The 16302-nt window shown below is 44.6% G+C and overlaps 4 protein-coding genes across 4 annotated transcripts; 2 read left to right on the forward strand and 2 right to left on the reverse strand.

Annotated features, from left to right (window-relative positions):
• Nucleotides 1-4219: 4219 nt before the first annotated feature.
• On the reverse strand, nt 4220-5808 carry LOC135946455 (uncharacterized). The gene is made up of 5 exons (XM_065494671.1): nt 5475-5808; nt 5376-5415; nt 5148-5321; nt 4430-4552; nt 4220-4368 (listed from the first exon to the last, which is right to left on the reverse strand). Exons 1-5 carry the CDS (start codon nt 5523-5525, stop codon nt 4265-4267), a joined length of 492 nt encoding a protein of 163 aa, XP_065350743.1. The 5' UTR covers nt 5526-5808; the 3' UTR covers nt 4220-4264.
• An 825-nt stretch (nt 5809-6633) lies between these two features.
• On the reverse strand, nt 6634-11589 carry LOC135946945 (histone H1A, sperm-like). The gene is made up of 2 exons (XM_065495442.1): nt 11445-11589; nt 6634-7032 (listed from the first exon to the last, which is right to left on the reverse strand). Exons 1-2 carry the CDS (start codon nt 11572-11574, stop codon nt 6650-6652), a joined length of 513 nt encoding a protein of 170 aa, XP_065351514.1. The 5' UTR covers nt 11575-11589; the 3' UTR covers nt 6634-6649.
• Nucleotides 11590-12074: 485 nt separating this feature from the next.
• Atg101 (autophagy-related protein 101) lies at nt 12075-14008 on the forward strand. The gene is made up of 4 exons (XM_065495172.1): nt 12075-12272; nt 12571-12732; nt 12789-13169; nt 13712-14008. The coding sequence occupies exons 1-4, from the start codon at nt 12243-12245 to the stop codon at nt 13793-13795; spliced, it is 657 nt and encodes a 218-aa protein (XP_065351244.1). The 5' UTR covers nt 12075-12242; the 3' UTR covers nt 13796-14008.
• Nucleotides 14009-14031: 23 nt separating this feature from the next.
• On the forward strand, nt 14032-16275 carry LOC135946795 (rho-related GTP-binding protein RhoA-D-like). The gene is made up of 3 exons (XM_065495171.1): nt 14032-14263; nt 14467-14624; nt 15056-16275. Exons 1-3 carry the CDS (start codon nt 14032-14034, stop codon nt 15449-15451), a joined length of 786 nt encoding a protein of 261 aa, XP_065351243.1. The 3' UTR covers nt 15452-16275.
• Nucleotides 16276-16302: the final 27 nt, after the last annotated feature.

Below are 16302 nucleotides of genomic sequence, written 5' to 3' on the forward strand. Positions count from 1 at the left end.
AAAAGAATAACATGCCAAACAGAAAATCGACACTCTCGCCATCAGTCAAACTTGCGTTCCCGCTGTCAGAGGGATGGCCGTTGGATTAATTTCTCTAGTTTTTGCGTTAATGGTTTGTTTTAAGGTCTTAAAGTATAATTTGTGTCAAAATAACATTTATTTGTCAGGTTATAGACGTCTTTTGCCCGAGAACGACCGTTTCTATGCATTTCGACACTAAGACCGGTACAGATTATATGTAAATCTACTCAAAATAAGGTTAAGGCGAAAATAAATTCCCTAAATATTTTTCCTCGCCCATTTTCTCAGAAAATTGAAACAAAATTACCATTGCAGACCTTTACAAATGCACTTTCGGTTTGGTGCAAACGTGCATTGCTCGGTGTTTGGGACTTTTCAACGAGACAATGACCGCTTGCGAGTATGACCGAGTCACAGGAGAGGAAATCGTTCACATCTCTGTAAGATAACGACTGTTTATGACACGAGGTGTCGGAGCTCACCAATCGATTGTTGAGGGTCGAATTAGGTAAAGTGAACATTTTTTCCGACCAAAGAGTGCAGCGTGATGTGCGAACTTTTTTCCCGCCAAACAAATGAAAGCGAGAACTGCGCATGCGTAAGAGCTGGTTTGAGCACTTGCAGAGATACCGCCTGCACGAATGACTTCTTTGTCACATCCAGCCAGCTCTCACGCAAGCGCACTTCTCGCATTAATTTTGCTTTGGCAGGAAAAAAGTTCGCACGTCGTGCTGCAGTTTTTGGACAGAAAAAATATCCACTTTACCTATAATTCGACCCTCACGAAGCGACTGGTGTGCTCAGACACATCGTCAATTAATTATTTAGAATTTCCCTCTTCAATTTTTGTTTGATATTAGCCTGAAGATGAGTGCTTGGTGTGTCCACTTGTCAGCAAAGACACCGAATCGGTAAATCAATTTGGAAGAACAAACAACTAATCTTTTTGGCTTTTAAAGGGAAGGACGATTTCTGCGACAAATAAATTCATGGGTATTAATAAAAATTCAAAGCAATATATTTTTTATTTTAAATCAATTGATTTTTAAGGCAGTGTAACCACGACGAGATTGTGCGGAAAAAACATTTTCTTTTCGCGAGCTGTCTCGGTATTCAATAAAATTTAATACCCTGAATTTTTCTTATAAAATTGTATACAGAACAATTGGGATTTTTCGCTGCACTCGTGCGCGCTCAACAACATGAAGCCCTGGGACCCTGTAAATGTTCAGGAAGTCGAGTGCATCGTTCAAAATCTTCCATGTAAATTGCTATTTTAATCATTTCCAGGATTGAGAGACACTTCTTTTTTTACTAATTTTCCGCGGAATATCATTTTTCAAAAGTGCCTGTCAACTTTAGGCAGTCAAATTAATTCGCTTTTTGGAAAAGTTGAATAAAAATTTATATTAAAAATCAAATCAAGTTGAGGGTGCTCTTCAGATCTTGATTAAATTTTGTGGGGGTGTTGCTATATTAGTTTACTTTTGTTCAACCCTAAAATATTAGGTTTAAATTCAAAGATATATCTATTTTACAGGGGATCAAAATTTACGATTTTTCGGGATTTTTTTAAAATTCAGATTTTCAAACGATTGTAACTTGGCTTCTGGTTGAGATAAATTGAAATTTTCGGTATCTAAAATGTAGTTCAAACAATGCTGAGTAATTTGTAATCATTGGAAAACTTAAAGGCCACAAAACGTGACTGTTAAGTTAAAAATTCATGAAATATCGAAGAATAAAAATTTCAAGTTTAAAAATGCCAAAATGTGCCCCTTGTATTGTAGAATCACATATTTAAATTTTTTAGCACAGTTATTGTTGTTTTCAAGATATTATAGGATTTAAAAAGTTGCATAAACCGATTTTTTTGCTTCCTGGAATTTGCTTCATTTTGCCCAGATTTCAAGCAGATGGCTTAGAACCCTGACTTAAAAAAAATCGGAAAGATTGATTTCCTGTAAAATAGGCATTTCCAGTAAAATCAACCGTTTCAACCTAATATTTTTAGTTTCAACCAAGGTACACTTTAGGGCATCAAGATCTGATGTACCTTTTATACAAAAATCTTTTTATTTCGAGTAAAATTAAATTGAATTGAATTTATATTTGACTTTTTTTTAAAATCGTTTAAAACTGCTTTTTTGGTTTTAAAGTGTCTCTGCATTCTCCAGCTGTATTGTCTTGAACAAATTTGTAAATTTGATTACATAGTCCAGCATCGCTCAGCGGGGAAAATGTTCGCGAACGGATTCGCGAGTGGGTGTCCGGCGGCGGCGTCGGTTTGGACGAATCACACGTGGTGCGGCGCCAACCGGGCCAAGTCTTTTCTGCTCGAGCACTGGCTGCCGTGGGCCGAGCGCCAAACACAAGAAAAACAAGGCCCGAAAGCCAAGCAGGCGTGCGTCGTGCTCACCTTCTCAGGGGCCAAAGGCTCGCCACCCAACAACCTGAGGCTTGACCTGGCAGAATGCGCACGCGGCGCACCCTTCGTTTGCGAGGCAGACAAAACTTGAATTAAATACATTTTTCTATATTAAATTTCCTTCTTTCTTTATGTAAAAAATGGTTATTTTTTAATTTTTATTACAGTGGAAAATTTCGTCATGATTTACAGATTTTTATTTTTTAAACAGGAAAAATAAATTGAGAATTTGAGTTTAATGGGTATATTTGTGCCCAATCTTTCTGAAACTTGGTGTGCAGACTCTGCATGAAAATACGAATCGATTGATATACAATTTTGAATCTTTGTCGATTATTCATGAATTTTAGTTTCCTCAGTAAACAGCTAGTGACATGCCAACAGATTGACATATTTTTAAATTTTAAAGATGAAACTTTAAATTTAAAGGCTCGCACTGAATCCAAATTTTCGTATGTTTAAATCGATTCCTTAGAGTCGAAATAATTATTTCCGCGCGTTTTAAACAAATCTGGGGCTCTATAATTGTTCCATTTGCAAAAACTGCATACTCGTCTCCACGTCCCATGATGAACTGAAGGGGTTTTCAGGGTGATAAACACTCAACTCCGTTGTGTAGTGAAGTGCAAACATGAAAAATTGCAATAAATCATGTGTTTTAGGATTTTTTACTCTGTACATATAATGGCTATGTCAAAATTTAAAAACTTTTTGACCTTCAATTTCAAATTTGAAATTAATTTCGAAAATTGTATATTTTTTATCAGTAGAGCCTTGTTTCGGTAGTAAAATTTTTCTTTTCCGTTTAAAATGCCGAAAGTTGACCGATTCCCACTTTTTCTAGGACGTGATGGCTATGCGAGTTGCCATCATGTCCATTAGACTAGTACTTGCACGTTTTTCATTTTTGAGTAGCGGTGATAGATGTGCTGCCCTCGCGTAGCAACTGCGAGAGTTTTCTGCAGCTTGCAGGAACTATTATATCCGTTCGATCACTTTAGGCGCCAAAACCACATTGTGTCTATGGTAATAGTGGAAGTTGCCTGTGATCACGTAATTTTCAAAAAAGACTCAAAGAAGTTAGGAGCTGTAATCTAAATTGTATAAAAATGTCGGGAATCGCACCATGAAACATTTTTTAGAATCATCTCTTACATCACAATAGAAAATAGTCGTGTTTTTAATTATTCATGGTTTTTTAACATTTTTAAGATTGAAAAAGTGAGTGTTAAAAACCGATTACGACCTTTTTTCAAGTATTATTTAGCAAGGAGACATACTTTTTAAAAATTTATGAATTTAATTAAATCAGTGGATATTTTTTTTTTGGCCAAAACGTCCAGCGCGACGAATAATTTTTTCCAGCCAAAACAATATGAATGCGAGAACTGCGCATGCGTCAGAGTTGGTTTGAGCACTTGCAGAGAGACCGCCTCTACTATCGACTTCTTTGTCAAATCCAGCCTGCTCTGACGCATTCGCACTTCTCGCATTCATATTGTTTTGGCGGGGAAAAAAATTGGCACGTCGCGATGGACATTTTGGTCGGAAAAAACATTCATTTTCCCTAATTCGACCCTCAGGAATCGATTCGTGTGCTTAGAAACTTCGTCAAAGACGGTCTTTAAATTGTGTCAAAATCGCGAAGAGCATATTTCTTAGATCACGAGATAAGCTATATCGTCTCGAAACTTTAGATTAGAACATTCGTCTATACTGATTCACGCATGCTGATAACAGACAGGATTTATTTTTAAGTAAAACTACCAATTATTAATATTTCTAGTATCTAAAATAATTTAATTAATATCAGTCTCATCTCTCGCAGATGAATGAAAGTCTTTCGTGATCGCAGTCAAAGACGTACCAGCCGCCGAGTTCAACGGTGAAGCCAATGCACTGTCTTTCATCATCTCCATCTGATTTCAATTAATTTTAATTTTATTCCAACCAACTTCTCGCTTTTAAAAGAATACGAACCTAGTTCTGGCTGGAACGGCGCCCACTGGAACTCGGTGACCTCCTGCTTGGAGTTTTCCCAAACCCAGCTGCTGGCGCCCAACTCCATCACTCCGCTCGTCCAGAAGTAGCCCCAGTAAAAGCCTTTTCAGAATTAACACAAGGAATTTGAATTAAATACACAATTTGTCATAAACTTCTTCAGATATTTAGTGGAGGTCATACCGAGTCGAACACCGTGGGTAGTGTGTGCAAATATGACAATTTAAAAAAATCATGTTTTTTAGGGTTTAAAATAGGGGTTGAAGGGCTGACACCCTTAAACTGCTTTGGCTATTTAGGGAAGGTTAAGACGAGTCAAACAGTATTTGGTTTTTGCAAATCCGACCATATTAGAAGCTGAAATTTGGGCTTGTAAACATTTTTTTTAAATACGAAAATGCAAGATTTCTGTAGTTTTTATTTGTGACAAATAAACCTCAAAGAAAACACCATTCCAGAATTTAACATACGCAACCTAATTCTGTACGCTCTACAACATGGCCATGTCAGAATTGAAAGTCGTCAATTTAAAATTTGAATTTAATTTCGAATACTAGATTTTAGTGACCTTGACATTTGACCCACGTCTTTGATATCAACAGAAAAGTTGTTCCCCTTGATGAGACGAGTTCGACGGTGACTAAATTTTTGTTCTACGACCAATTTAAACCCGGAAAAAAATAAACTTGTTCTTTACCGTTCAAGAGGAGCCAAAATTTGACCGATTCCCACTTTTGCTGGGACGTGATGGCTGCGAGATGCATGTCCATCGACTTGCACCTTTTGAACGCCTCGTCGCGTGACACCGGCGTAAATTGCACGTAAAACTCGCTATCCTCTTCCTCTACGCTCGATTCCCAATACGCGGTTTCTGTAATAAAAAAATCAACAATTATTCATGCACCTTTTTGAAATAAAACCTCACCTCTATTTTCTATGCTCGCTGCCTTGCTGTGTGGAATAACCTACGGAATCAGACGCAATTTGTTGATTTTAATCAATTATAGTAAAATGTTTCCTGTACATTTATGACGTAGACAGCGATTGCTGCCAGGAGGAAATTGGAGCGGACCATCGTGGCGCCAGTCTTTGTTGATACTAAATATCGTCTGCAACGAAAAATGTCACACTTTCCACGAGCAAATCTGATTCTGGAGATCTGGAGATAAGCCAGTTGTCGGATTTCCAATTTCCCCAATTGTTATAATGCAGGTGATAATATTGTCCAGACACACTGTACTGATTTTGAATCTAGATCGAGCGTACTTCAATTGATTAATGACCTAATTTGCATTATCGCTCTGATAACGTCAACGCTGAAAAATCAAATTTTCTGATATTATTTCTTAAAATGCCAATCAAGATCTTCAGTTAATTAAAAAGCATTTTTTACTGTTGCAGTTCTAAAGTAATTCTGTTCAATGAATTATTTAGAAATCAAATGAAATTTCAAACTGCCATTTTTTTAGGGAAGTGATCGGATCTCAATAAATTTTACATTTTTCAAATCTGCTCAGCGAGACGAATCGAATGATATGCCAATTTCCTATTTTTGCATCAGTTCTTGATTTTCCGAAATTTTCCAACAAAAAATGTGCTAGGAAAATCGCATAAAGAAAGGTTACGACTTGTGGATTGTCTTTCCTTGTGGATTGATTTTCTTCAGATCCAAACATCTCAACTTTTCAAATAAATTTTCCGGGAAATTGGGGGAAGGACAATAATGAAAATGGTCGGATTTCTATCAAATTTACATTATTGGAATCTGCCTAGTGAGACGAATCGAATGGTGTGCCACTTATTAAATGCTTATTACGAAAAAGTGAATTTTCCGTAATTTTCTAGCAGAAGTGTTTTGGAAAAATCGCGTGTAGAAGAGCAACGGCTTGTAGTAGAGTTTTGATTTTTTCAATGATGATGTCATAAAACCAAGCAGTATTTTTCCTTGTAAAATTTAATTATTATGAGTAATTTTTAAAAACGACTTTCTCGGGTAATTATTGGTGTTGGATTTTAATAAATTATACATTTTTTTAATCAGCTAAGCGAGACAATTCGAATATGATGTGCCACTTTTATACTTTTGCGAATCTTTTTTAAAAAAAATAAAGAATTGCTTTTGCACCTCAACTTGCGAATTTTTGGCCCTGAAAAGGGCCTTTTTGGATACTTACGAACAAAAAAAGAAACTATATACGACTACTTTCTCCTCTTGGTAGGCTTGGGAAGCTTGCTCTTCGCCTTGAGGCTGGCGATGGACACGCGCGGCACCCTCTTCCTCGCCAGTGTCTTCAACGTCCTGATCTTCGCAAGCTGCACCACGGCCTCCCCAGATGCGTCCTGTGGCCTTACCTTCTTGGTTTTGGTCTTCTCGTCGGGCTTGTTGACCTTCTTGACGACTGCTGCTTTCTTCTTCCTGGCCAACTTGAAGGATCCGTTGGCGCCCGTCCCTTTGGTCTGGATGATCCTGCCGGCCTGCACCTCCTCCCGCAGGAACTTGCAGATGCGGCTGGCGAAGCGCTGCATGTCCAGGGTGTACCTCTCCAGGATGAACCCCTTGATGGCGTAGAGTGAGGATCCACCTGTGCCGACTGCTCGGGTGTCGCGGGGCTCGGTCCGCGCGCTCGGGCGCGCTCACGGGGTTCTGGGGTCGGTGTCTAGGGGGGAGGGTTGACCTCACTTGGGATTCTTCGCTCGCGGCACAAATAGCTAGCTTACTAACAATCTCTAACCTGACTTAAAGCGCTACTGAAATTCTAGAAACAATTCTACCTAGTCCTGGTTTAAGGGTAAATGTTCAGAAGGGAAAACAAGCAGGGTTTGGCAAGCAAGGGAACCGATTTTATTGGCAAACTAATTTAATTACAAAGTGAAATTGGCTCTACTTTAATAGGGCAGGAAAACAGCTCTGAAGGAGCTGTGAAAAACCTCCCGAAAGAAAAAGTGGCTTTAATCTACTGAATTTAATTGACTTTAATTTGAGAGAAATTACAAAGATTGGGTTTGGTGTGTTCGCCGGTGGCGGCCAATTAGCGGGCGCCCAAGTCAGGCGGCGGCCTTCTCACAGAGAGGCCATGCCCTGGACTTGGTGACAACGCGTCCCACACAGGCCACACCGACTAGCACAACCGTTTCCCCAATTTGCAAGCCAGACGCGGAACTCACGGGCGAGAAGCGGGCTAATAACTGTGACAAAACGCGACAAAGTCACGTCCAGAATGCCGCGTACAGTCCTAGCCACGCAAGTTCCACGCAATCTGACGCAATCAGCCGCCAGAAACAGAAACTTAATCGATCCGCGATCATCCGCTCTAAATCGCGCTTTAATCCGGTGAGCGGCGCACGCCCGGCTCACCGACAAGCGATATCTCTCACAAAACAACGAAAATTACAAAGAAAAACCGAATAATTCGCCAAATTCGCGCGGGACCACGCCAAGTCTCTCTACTTGCGTGCTCTGTCCCGCGCTATTCTCGCTTCACAATCCGCCAAATCCCACTAAATCCCGCTAACCTTTCTCTCGCCTACGCCGCTCAGGGTTCCTGGACCTCCGCAGGTCGCCAGGACCGCCCCGAACGCTCACAAAACGCGCTGGATCGACGCCACGCCGTGTGCTCCCTGCACCCGCGTTCGCTCGCTTCCAGACTCTCTTCCAGACTCTCTTCCAGACTGCTGTCTAGCGCGCGCAGCGCTCTGATTGGCCGTGAGCGCTAGGCTCGCCTATTACGCTCAAGTGCCAACTTATCTTTTGACTAGGGCGGGCGGGAACAAGGGGGATCACGGCCACATGCCCCCCAGAAATTTACCTGGGGGTGCAACCTCCAGGGAAATTTCTCACAACAAGGGGGACACGGCGCGAAAACTTTGGCATATTAGTGGAGAACCACTTTAATGCGGTGATTTGACCAAAGGCTTGACGCCCTCGGTCTTGGCCAAGATGGTCGGCGCTTCTTGAGCGCCGCCAACAGGCGGTGGTTGTCCCACCACTGACTGGCCTTGAGGGGTTCACCAAACCTCCTCGAAGCCATCAGCTTAAGCCTGTGGTTTGACCACTGGCGGCTCGCTTTCGCGTGCATGGTTTCTTCTTGCTGTCGGCGACGCGCCGTCTTCGTCTGCCGCTGGCCTTCAGGTGGTCTGCGCCTCCTCCTCCTTCCTTCACGGCGGCAGGATTGGGGGCCTCTCTTTCTCCTGGGCTGACGTCCATCAGGCTCGTCCTGCATCGGCTCCAGAGCAGGCCAGGTCCTCCGAGGACGCGTCATCTTCGCACGTCGGCTTCGGTTTCGTCTGGTCTTCATCCTGTGGTTTGAGCAGACACTGCTCGAGCGCGGCCGCTTTAGACCGCGGCTCTGTTGCTCCTTGGTAGGAGACTCATTTCTCGCCCTGGCGTACACTTCTGCCAGTTTGACGTCACATCTTGGGGTTTTGAATGGGGCCTTAGGTGGCACCTTTACAGGTAGCACCTCAGGGGGACCCTCAATTGGGCCGTGGCTTTGCGCCTCTGGTGGCGCAGCCAGCGTCACAACAGGTGGCGCTGAACGCGGCTGAACAAGGGGCGCTGGTGGCGCAACATCTTGTTCCCTCTCAGGCAACGCTTTAGGTACCGCGCTGCGCGGCACGTCAGGGGGCACCACAGACAGAGCCTCGCGCCGCTCAATCAGCAGCGTTGGCGGCACCTCAGACGGCGTCACCCGCAGCGGCGCCTCATGCGGCACCTTACACGGCGCTGGCGGGATGGCAGCCAGCTCCGGATCAGGTAGCACGGCGGACAGAGCCCCCTCAGGTGGCGCAATGTGCTGTACCTCACGCTGCACCACACTAGGCGCAGGTGTCACATCAGGTGGCGCACCACGCGGCTCAGAGGGCTGTGCCGTCATTGGGCGCGACTCCTGGAACCTGAGTGGCCGCTTTTCGCGTTCCTCCCAAGCGTCTCTTTCCGCCCAAATCGTGACAAGCTCCATGCGGAGCTCTTTGATCCGGTGGTTAGCCGAACCAGGTCCACTCATCCAGTCAATCGCCTTGGCCTGCTGTCTGACTTCAGCCAGTTTCACCTTTACGGCGTCTGACTTCTGCCGGAAGAGGTTCTCAGCCCTCAGTTGTCGTTCCGGCGAAACCCACCATTCCATAAGTTCAAGTTCTTCTCGCGTTAGTTTCGTCCGCCGGCCTTGCCAAAGCCGTTGTGTGATCTCTCGAGCCTGCAACTCACGAGAATCATCAACAGGAGCAGCCATCAGGCGCTCGTACTCGAGGACGTAGCATTTGCGCTCCTCGTCTGTAGTCTGACGGCTCCCCTCGTCAACCGTCGGAGAATACGCCTCATTCGGCATCGATGGCGACGCCGGCGGCACCGCAAGCGGGGCCAGGGGCCTGGCAAGCGGGGCCGTGGGTATGGCAAGCGGGGCTGTGGGCCCTGCAAGCCGGGCCGGGCGCGCTTCTTCACCAAGCCGGGGCCAGTCGAAGCCGACCATGTACCCAATCACACACTGGCTTGCAGCCGCAGGTGACTGGACAGGCGGGCCAAGCCTCGAGGCGTCAATGAAAGGGCAGGGCCGACTCAGAAACGCGCCATTTTGCGGTTCTGGACCAGGCCATGTGTCCTCCACCTGAGGGCTCACAACTCGGGCATAGCCGGAGAAGTTTACATAGTCATTTCCAGGCAAGTTACAAAAATTTTTACCGTTAAACCAAGACATAGCGCTATCAGGGTAAGCTAACTGGGTGCAAGAGGAAGGGCAGTACAAAATTTGCGAACAACAAAAAATGCACTGATCCCGGCCGAGCCCCCACTTTGTGCCGACTGCTCGGGTGTCGCGGGGCTCGGTCCGCGCGCTCGGGCGCGCTCACGGGGTTCTGGGGTCGGTGTCTAGGGGGGAGGGTTGACCTCACTTGGGATTCTTCGCTCGCGGCACAAATAGCTAGCTTACTAACAATCTCTAACCTGACTTAAAGCGCTACTGAAATTCTAGAAACAATTCTACCTAGTCCTGGTTTAAGGGTAAATGTTCAGAAGGGAAAACAAGCAGGGTTTGGCAAGCAAGGGAACCGATTTTATTGGCAAACTAATTTAATTACAAAGTGAAATTGGCTCTACTTTAATAGGGCAGGAAAACAGCTCTGAAGGAGCTGTGAAAAACCTCCCGAAAGAAAAAGTGGCTTTAATCTACTGAATTTAATTGACTTTAATTTGAGAGAAATTACAAAGATTGGGTTTGGTGTGTTCGCCGGTGGCGGCCAATTAGCGGGCGCCCAAGTCAGGCGGCGGCCTTCTCACAGAGAGGCCATGCCCTGGACTTGGTGACAACGCGTCCCACACAGGCCACACCGACTAGCACAACCGTTTCCCCAATTTGCAAGCCAGACGCGGAACTCACGGGCGAGAAGCGGGCTAATAACTGTGACAAAACGCGACAAAGTCACGTCCAGAATGCCGCGTACAGTCCTAGCCACGCAAGTTCCACGCAATCTGACGCAATCAGCCGCCAGAAACAGAAACTTAATCGATCCGCGATCATCCGCTCTAAATCGCGCTTTAATCCGGTGAGCGGCGCACGCCCGGCTCACCGACAAGCGATATCTCTCACAAAACAACGAAAATTACAAAGAAAAACCGAATAATTCGCCAAATTCGCGCGGGACCACGCCAAGTCTCTCTACTTGCGTGCTCTGTCCCGCGCTATTCTCGCTTCACAATCCGCCAAATCCCACTAAATCCCGCTAACCTTTCTCTCGCCTACGCCGCTCAGGGTTCCTGGACCTCCGCAGGTCGCCAGGACCGCCCCGAACGCTCACAAAACGCGCTGGATCGACGCCACGCCGTGTGCTCCCTGCACCCGCGTTCGCTCGCTTCCAGACTCTCTTCCAGACTCTCTTCCAGACTGCTGTCTAGCGCGCGCAGCGCTCTGATTGGCCGTGAGCGCTAGGCTCGCCTATTACGCTCAAGTGCCAACTTATCTTTTGACTAGGGCGGGCGGGAACAAGGGGGATCACGGCCACACACCGCGCCGGTCCAAAGCCGTCAAGGCCTCCTCCACCATCACCGACGTCTTCGGGTGCTTCAGGGCGCTGATTGGGCGACTCCCTCCTGCAGCTGCGGCGGGGACTATTTCCTCTTCTTCGTCAGACAGCATTGTTGATGAGAATATGCAGCTTTTAGAAACGAGAATGAATCCAAGGGAACAGGATAAGTGCGAATGGCGTCACGCACACGTACTGCTTTAAAGATTTTTGAATTCTCTTTTTAACCTCCAGTAATGAGGAATGGTATAAGGTGTGGGTCTAAATTTATTCTTCTTATTGCATTTAAAAGTTAGATGATTCGCATTTGCTGCCGAATTAAAAACTTGGATTAATTGGCTGGAAGGAGGTTAAAAAGTGCAGATCGATCAGGTGGTGGAGTTTTGTACTCTTGCAGAGAATTTAGAACGGAATTCTTAACATCCTCGAAAGTATTCCGAGCCGCAAACAGAGAGAACACGAATTCCGATTCCCGCCATTTCTGATTAAGCGCTAATGCCGCGCTCGGCGCGCTCTGTCGGCGAAGAACGGCAACCGAGCAACCTCTGCAGCTGCCAGCTGCAGCGAGTGCAGCGCTAGGGAACGCAGCCAGCTAATCAGCCAATCAGCGTCGGCCTCTGCGTCACGTGATCAGTGAGTGATATAAACAAACCAAGGGCTACATTACGAGGCGAATAAATTCGACTCGATTGAGGCCAATCCGTCGTAGAGGCGGACCTGGACGAATTTCGGCCGCCGAATCGGCCTCACTTGGCTGCCGGACGTCCAGTCATGAGCGCAGATGAACGCGCGTTCGCAAACCTTTGAGCTGGTAAGCAGTTGAGACGAATTGCCTTCCCCATAGCAACCAATTCTTCAAGGCTTTTCTGCGACTGATCGCGGAACAGATGTTTTTTGTTTGGCCTCAACAACAGCAGCTATTAATGATCGATTCTTATTAATTCATTTAATTGTTCACTTTGTGCAGCTCCTGGTTTTAAAACTAATTAAAAGGATTCTTAAATTTCAGTACAAAATTTTTTATCAGCTGTCCAAAAAAATGAAAGATTTGAGTGATACATATTGCGTAATAAGCTGATTGTTGTGGAATAATTGGGATTTTTCCGCAGAGCGTGGAGGGCCGGCAGGTGGAAGAGGCCGTGGCCAGCATTTTCCACACCGTGCTCTTCCACAGGTCGTTTGGCAAGTTCAAATACAAAGAGGAGGGCTCCTACTCCGTTGGAACCCTGGGCTACGCAGATGTCGACTGCAATTTCATCGACCTCACCTACGTGAGGACTTAGTTATCAATTTTACCCTTTGAAAAGCAATTAAATATCATTTTCAGGTGTGCTGCAGCTCGGACGAGTTGGACCAGACGCTGAAGCGCGAAATCACGAGCTTCTCGGAGGCGCTGCGGAGCCACGAAGGGCAGCGCTCGGGCCAGATCTCGCTCGAGTTCTTCCAGAGGAAACGCAGCCGATGGCTGTTCCAGCCCGAGTGCATCCCGTGGGAGGTGTGGAACGTGCGGCTGGACCTGCTGGCGCTGCACTCGGAGCATGAGCGGCAGGCGTGTCGCGAGCAGGTCGCCGACGTGCTCACCGACAAGATCATGTGCATCGCCGAAGCCATGAACAGACACGACTTCCTCCCTAAGATGCCCACGCAGGCCGAGCTCGACCTCGTCTTCGACACCTCCTACTCTGACGTCCAACCCTATCTCTTCAAGGTACGCTGCAATTTTAACAAATTTTAATATTTGATTAATTCTAAAAAATGAATTAAATTAAGAGGATTTTTGTTGAAAATCGCAGTAAAAGTGAATTTACAGCATTTTCCGTTGCGTGCAACGCCCCTTTTGTTTATATCTGCATTTTGACTTTCCCGCAAATTTTAAGTGAGGTTTGCCACGCCCCCTATTGAAAATTCTCGAGGAACGACGCCACCATTGTGAATTTCCGGAGTAAGATTGTAAAAATTTTCGTTTTCCCCGCGCTTTAGGTCATGGGCCACGCCCAAATTTTTCAAATTTTATGGTAAACTACGCCTTCACATCGTATTTGACGCGAATTTTCAGTTAAATAATCAAATTTTACTGTTCTCCCATGCTCTGCATCACTTGCCACGCCCCCTCTGAACAATTCCTCAGGAATCACGCCCCTATTTCCAAATTCCCGCGATATTTCAGTAGAATGTCGATTTTCCCTTTTCCGCCCACTGTGTCACGAGCCACGCCCCCTTTTAATTTGTCTGAATTTTGAATTTCTACAGATTGGATACACAACAAGCGGTCCATCGAACGCATCGGTGAGTTCAACGATGAAGAAGCTAATCAAAGAGACTCTGTCCTTGTGACACTCGGCCGTTCAGTTTTTAAGTTTCTTGTTTCCCATTGACGGAAACGGATCTCTTGTAAATAAATTTCTGCCAGAATATTTATTTCTTGTAACAAAATGATCACTATTAGCTGTTGAATTGCTATTAAAGAGCGTCATAGTGTTTTTTTTATTGTATTATTTGTTTAGCTAAAGCTGTAACTGTATAGAAATGAAAGATTTTTAACAAAAAGTATATTTTTCTAAACAATTCCTATGATTGTGTGTGTGTGTGTGTGTGTGTGTGTTGTGGGGATGAAATCCAGTTTGGTGGCTTGGATTGCACCACCGTGCCGCATTTATCGGATTAGTGCACTTGGGGGGCTTGGAGGCGGCGCGCAGTGTCTGGCCGACGGCCGAGAGAAGGGCATGCTGCGTCACAGGGAGGTCCGCATCAAAATCCCCCTGCCCAACCTGCAGGGCTGCTGCTTCAACTCGAATCCCTCAGGTACACCAATTTCAAATTCGTTCATTTTCCCGCACACAATTCAACGAACTTGAGTTTAAATTATACTTCTGCCTTGGTGTCGATTTCAAGGCCCATTTATTTAAATTTCTTCCAATGCCGCAAGTTGGGCTTCAGTATTACATCTGATCTGAGAGCTGAATCGACGCTCCATTTTTTGTAAATAATGTGGCAAAAAATTCCAGGAGTGGCGCGCGTGAGGAAAAAACTGGTGATCGTCGGAGATGGGGCGTGCGGAAAGACTTGTTTGCTCATCGTTTTCAGCAAAGACCAGTTCCCTGAGGTCTACGTGCCGACCGTCTTTGAAAACTACGTAGCAGACATCGAGGTGGATGACACACAGGTAATTTTCTGTCTTCAAATGAGCATAGAGCGAAAGAAATTTGCGAAATTTTAACTTTTTACCTTGTTATTCGTGCTGTCATTTAAATGTTCGCTTCATTTTTTCAACTCAAAACATTAAATAATGTTTTTTCGTGAAATAAACGTATGAAAAACGGATTTTGCAAATTATTACATCAAAAAACGTAATTATTGTATTTTACGCGAGTTACTTGCGGGAATTTAAAAAAAAAGAGGACGTGGTATGCGATTTAAAGTGCGGGATCACTAAAATTGATTCTTGGGAAAACCTTTCATTTCAACTAAAAATAAGATCTCTTATGAATTTTTGAAAGGAGGCGTGCTACGTGTTGATAATCCTAGTAAATTGAAATAATTCCTATTTTTTTGGATCTCTCAAACAGGATAAAAATTATAAAATAAATTTCCTAGGTGGAGTTGGCGTTGTGGGACACGGCGGGACAAGAGGACTACGACCGGCTGCGTCCCCTTTCATACCCGGACACGGACGTGGTTCTCGTGTGCTTCTCGCTCGACTCGCCAGACTCGCTGGAGAACATCGCGGAAAAGTGGACGCCGGAGGTGAAGCACTTTTGTCCGAGCGTGCCGGTGCTGCTGGTGGGCCTGAAGAAGGACCTGCGCGGCAGGGTGGGCGGCTGCGTGGCCGCCGAGGAGGGCCGCGCCATGGCCGACAAGGTGCACGCCTACGGCTACCTCGAGTGTTCGGCCAAGAACAAGGACGGCGTGCAGGAGGTCTTCGAGGCGGCCACCAGGGCGGCCCTGCAGACGCCCCGCCGCCGCCGCCCCCTCCGTTGCACCCTCCTCTGACCTGCTACTCACCTCCCTCCCATTCCATAACCGACACCTGCAGATTGGGGGCTTTTCCAACCATTTGAATTAATATTTGTAATGCTGAGACTGAATTAAAAAAACGCAATTTCTCTTTAAATTGCCATGAAAATTATTAAAAAAAACACACAAGAAAATTTCTTTTGGATATGTTGATGCAAAATTCCAACCTTTTTGCTAAAAAAATACCTGGCTTGAATAAAATTTGGACAAATCCCACGTTTTTTCCTTAATTATATCCAATTTTAAATTCTGGCCTCAGGAAATTTAAATTTTTATTTCTATTTGGGTCATCTAGAATATTAAATAATTTTAAGCAGATTAAAAAATATTTCCGGTCAGATTAAAAAGATTGTTTAGAAACACTCTGGTAATTTTGCAAAAATTGTAAGAAAAAGTTTTTTAATTTTAAACCGTACTGTCAATTTTTAGAACTTTTTCTTACAATATTATTTTTTTAAACAATAATTTTCCTGTAATATTTGGAAGCCATGAATTTTTTTAAATTTTCCTGTAAACCAGATTTCCAATAAATTAAAAATAGCACATTTAAATTATAATTGACTATATCTGGCAATAAAAAAAATGCCACCTTACAAAAATACCTGAGCCAATGTAAATCACTAAGATGTTTTAAAATATTAAATCTGTAAAATTTATCAGACGCCTTGGCATATAATTTTAATTTAAATTGCAACCCCTGCTCTAATCTGCACGTCGGGATACTGCGTCTAGATCATGCGGACCACAACAGCCATTTTCAGTTCTTTTTTTTTGGAAAATAAAATTAGTGAATAAACTCAGTGCGTTGTTTCTTTTATTCGACCTTT

The sequence above is a fragment of the Cloeon dipterum genome, chromosome X, assembly GCF_949628265.1.
Source record: "Cloeon dipterum chromosome X, ieCloDipt1.1, whole genome shotgun sequence".
In the NCBI taxonomy this organism is placed as follows: domain Eukaryota; kingdom Metazoa; phylum Arthropoda; class Insecta; order Ephemeroptera; family Baetidae; genus Cloeon; species Cloeon dipterum.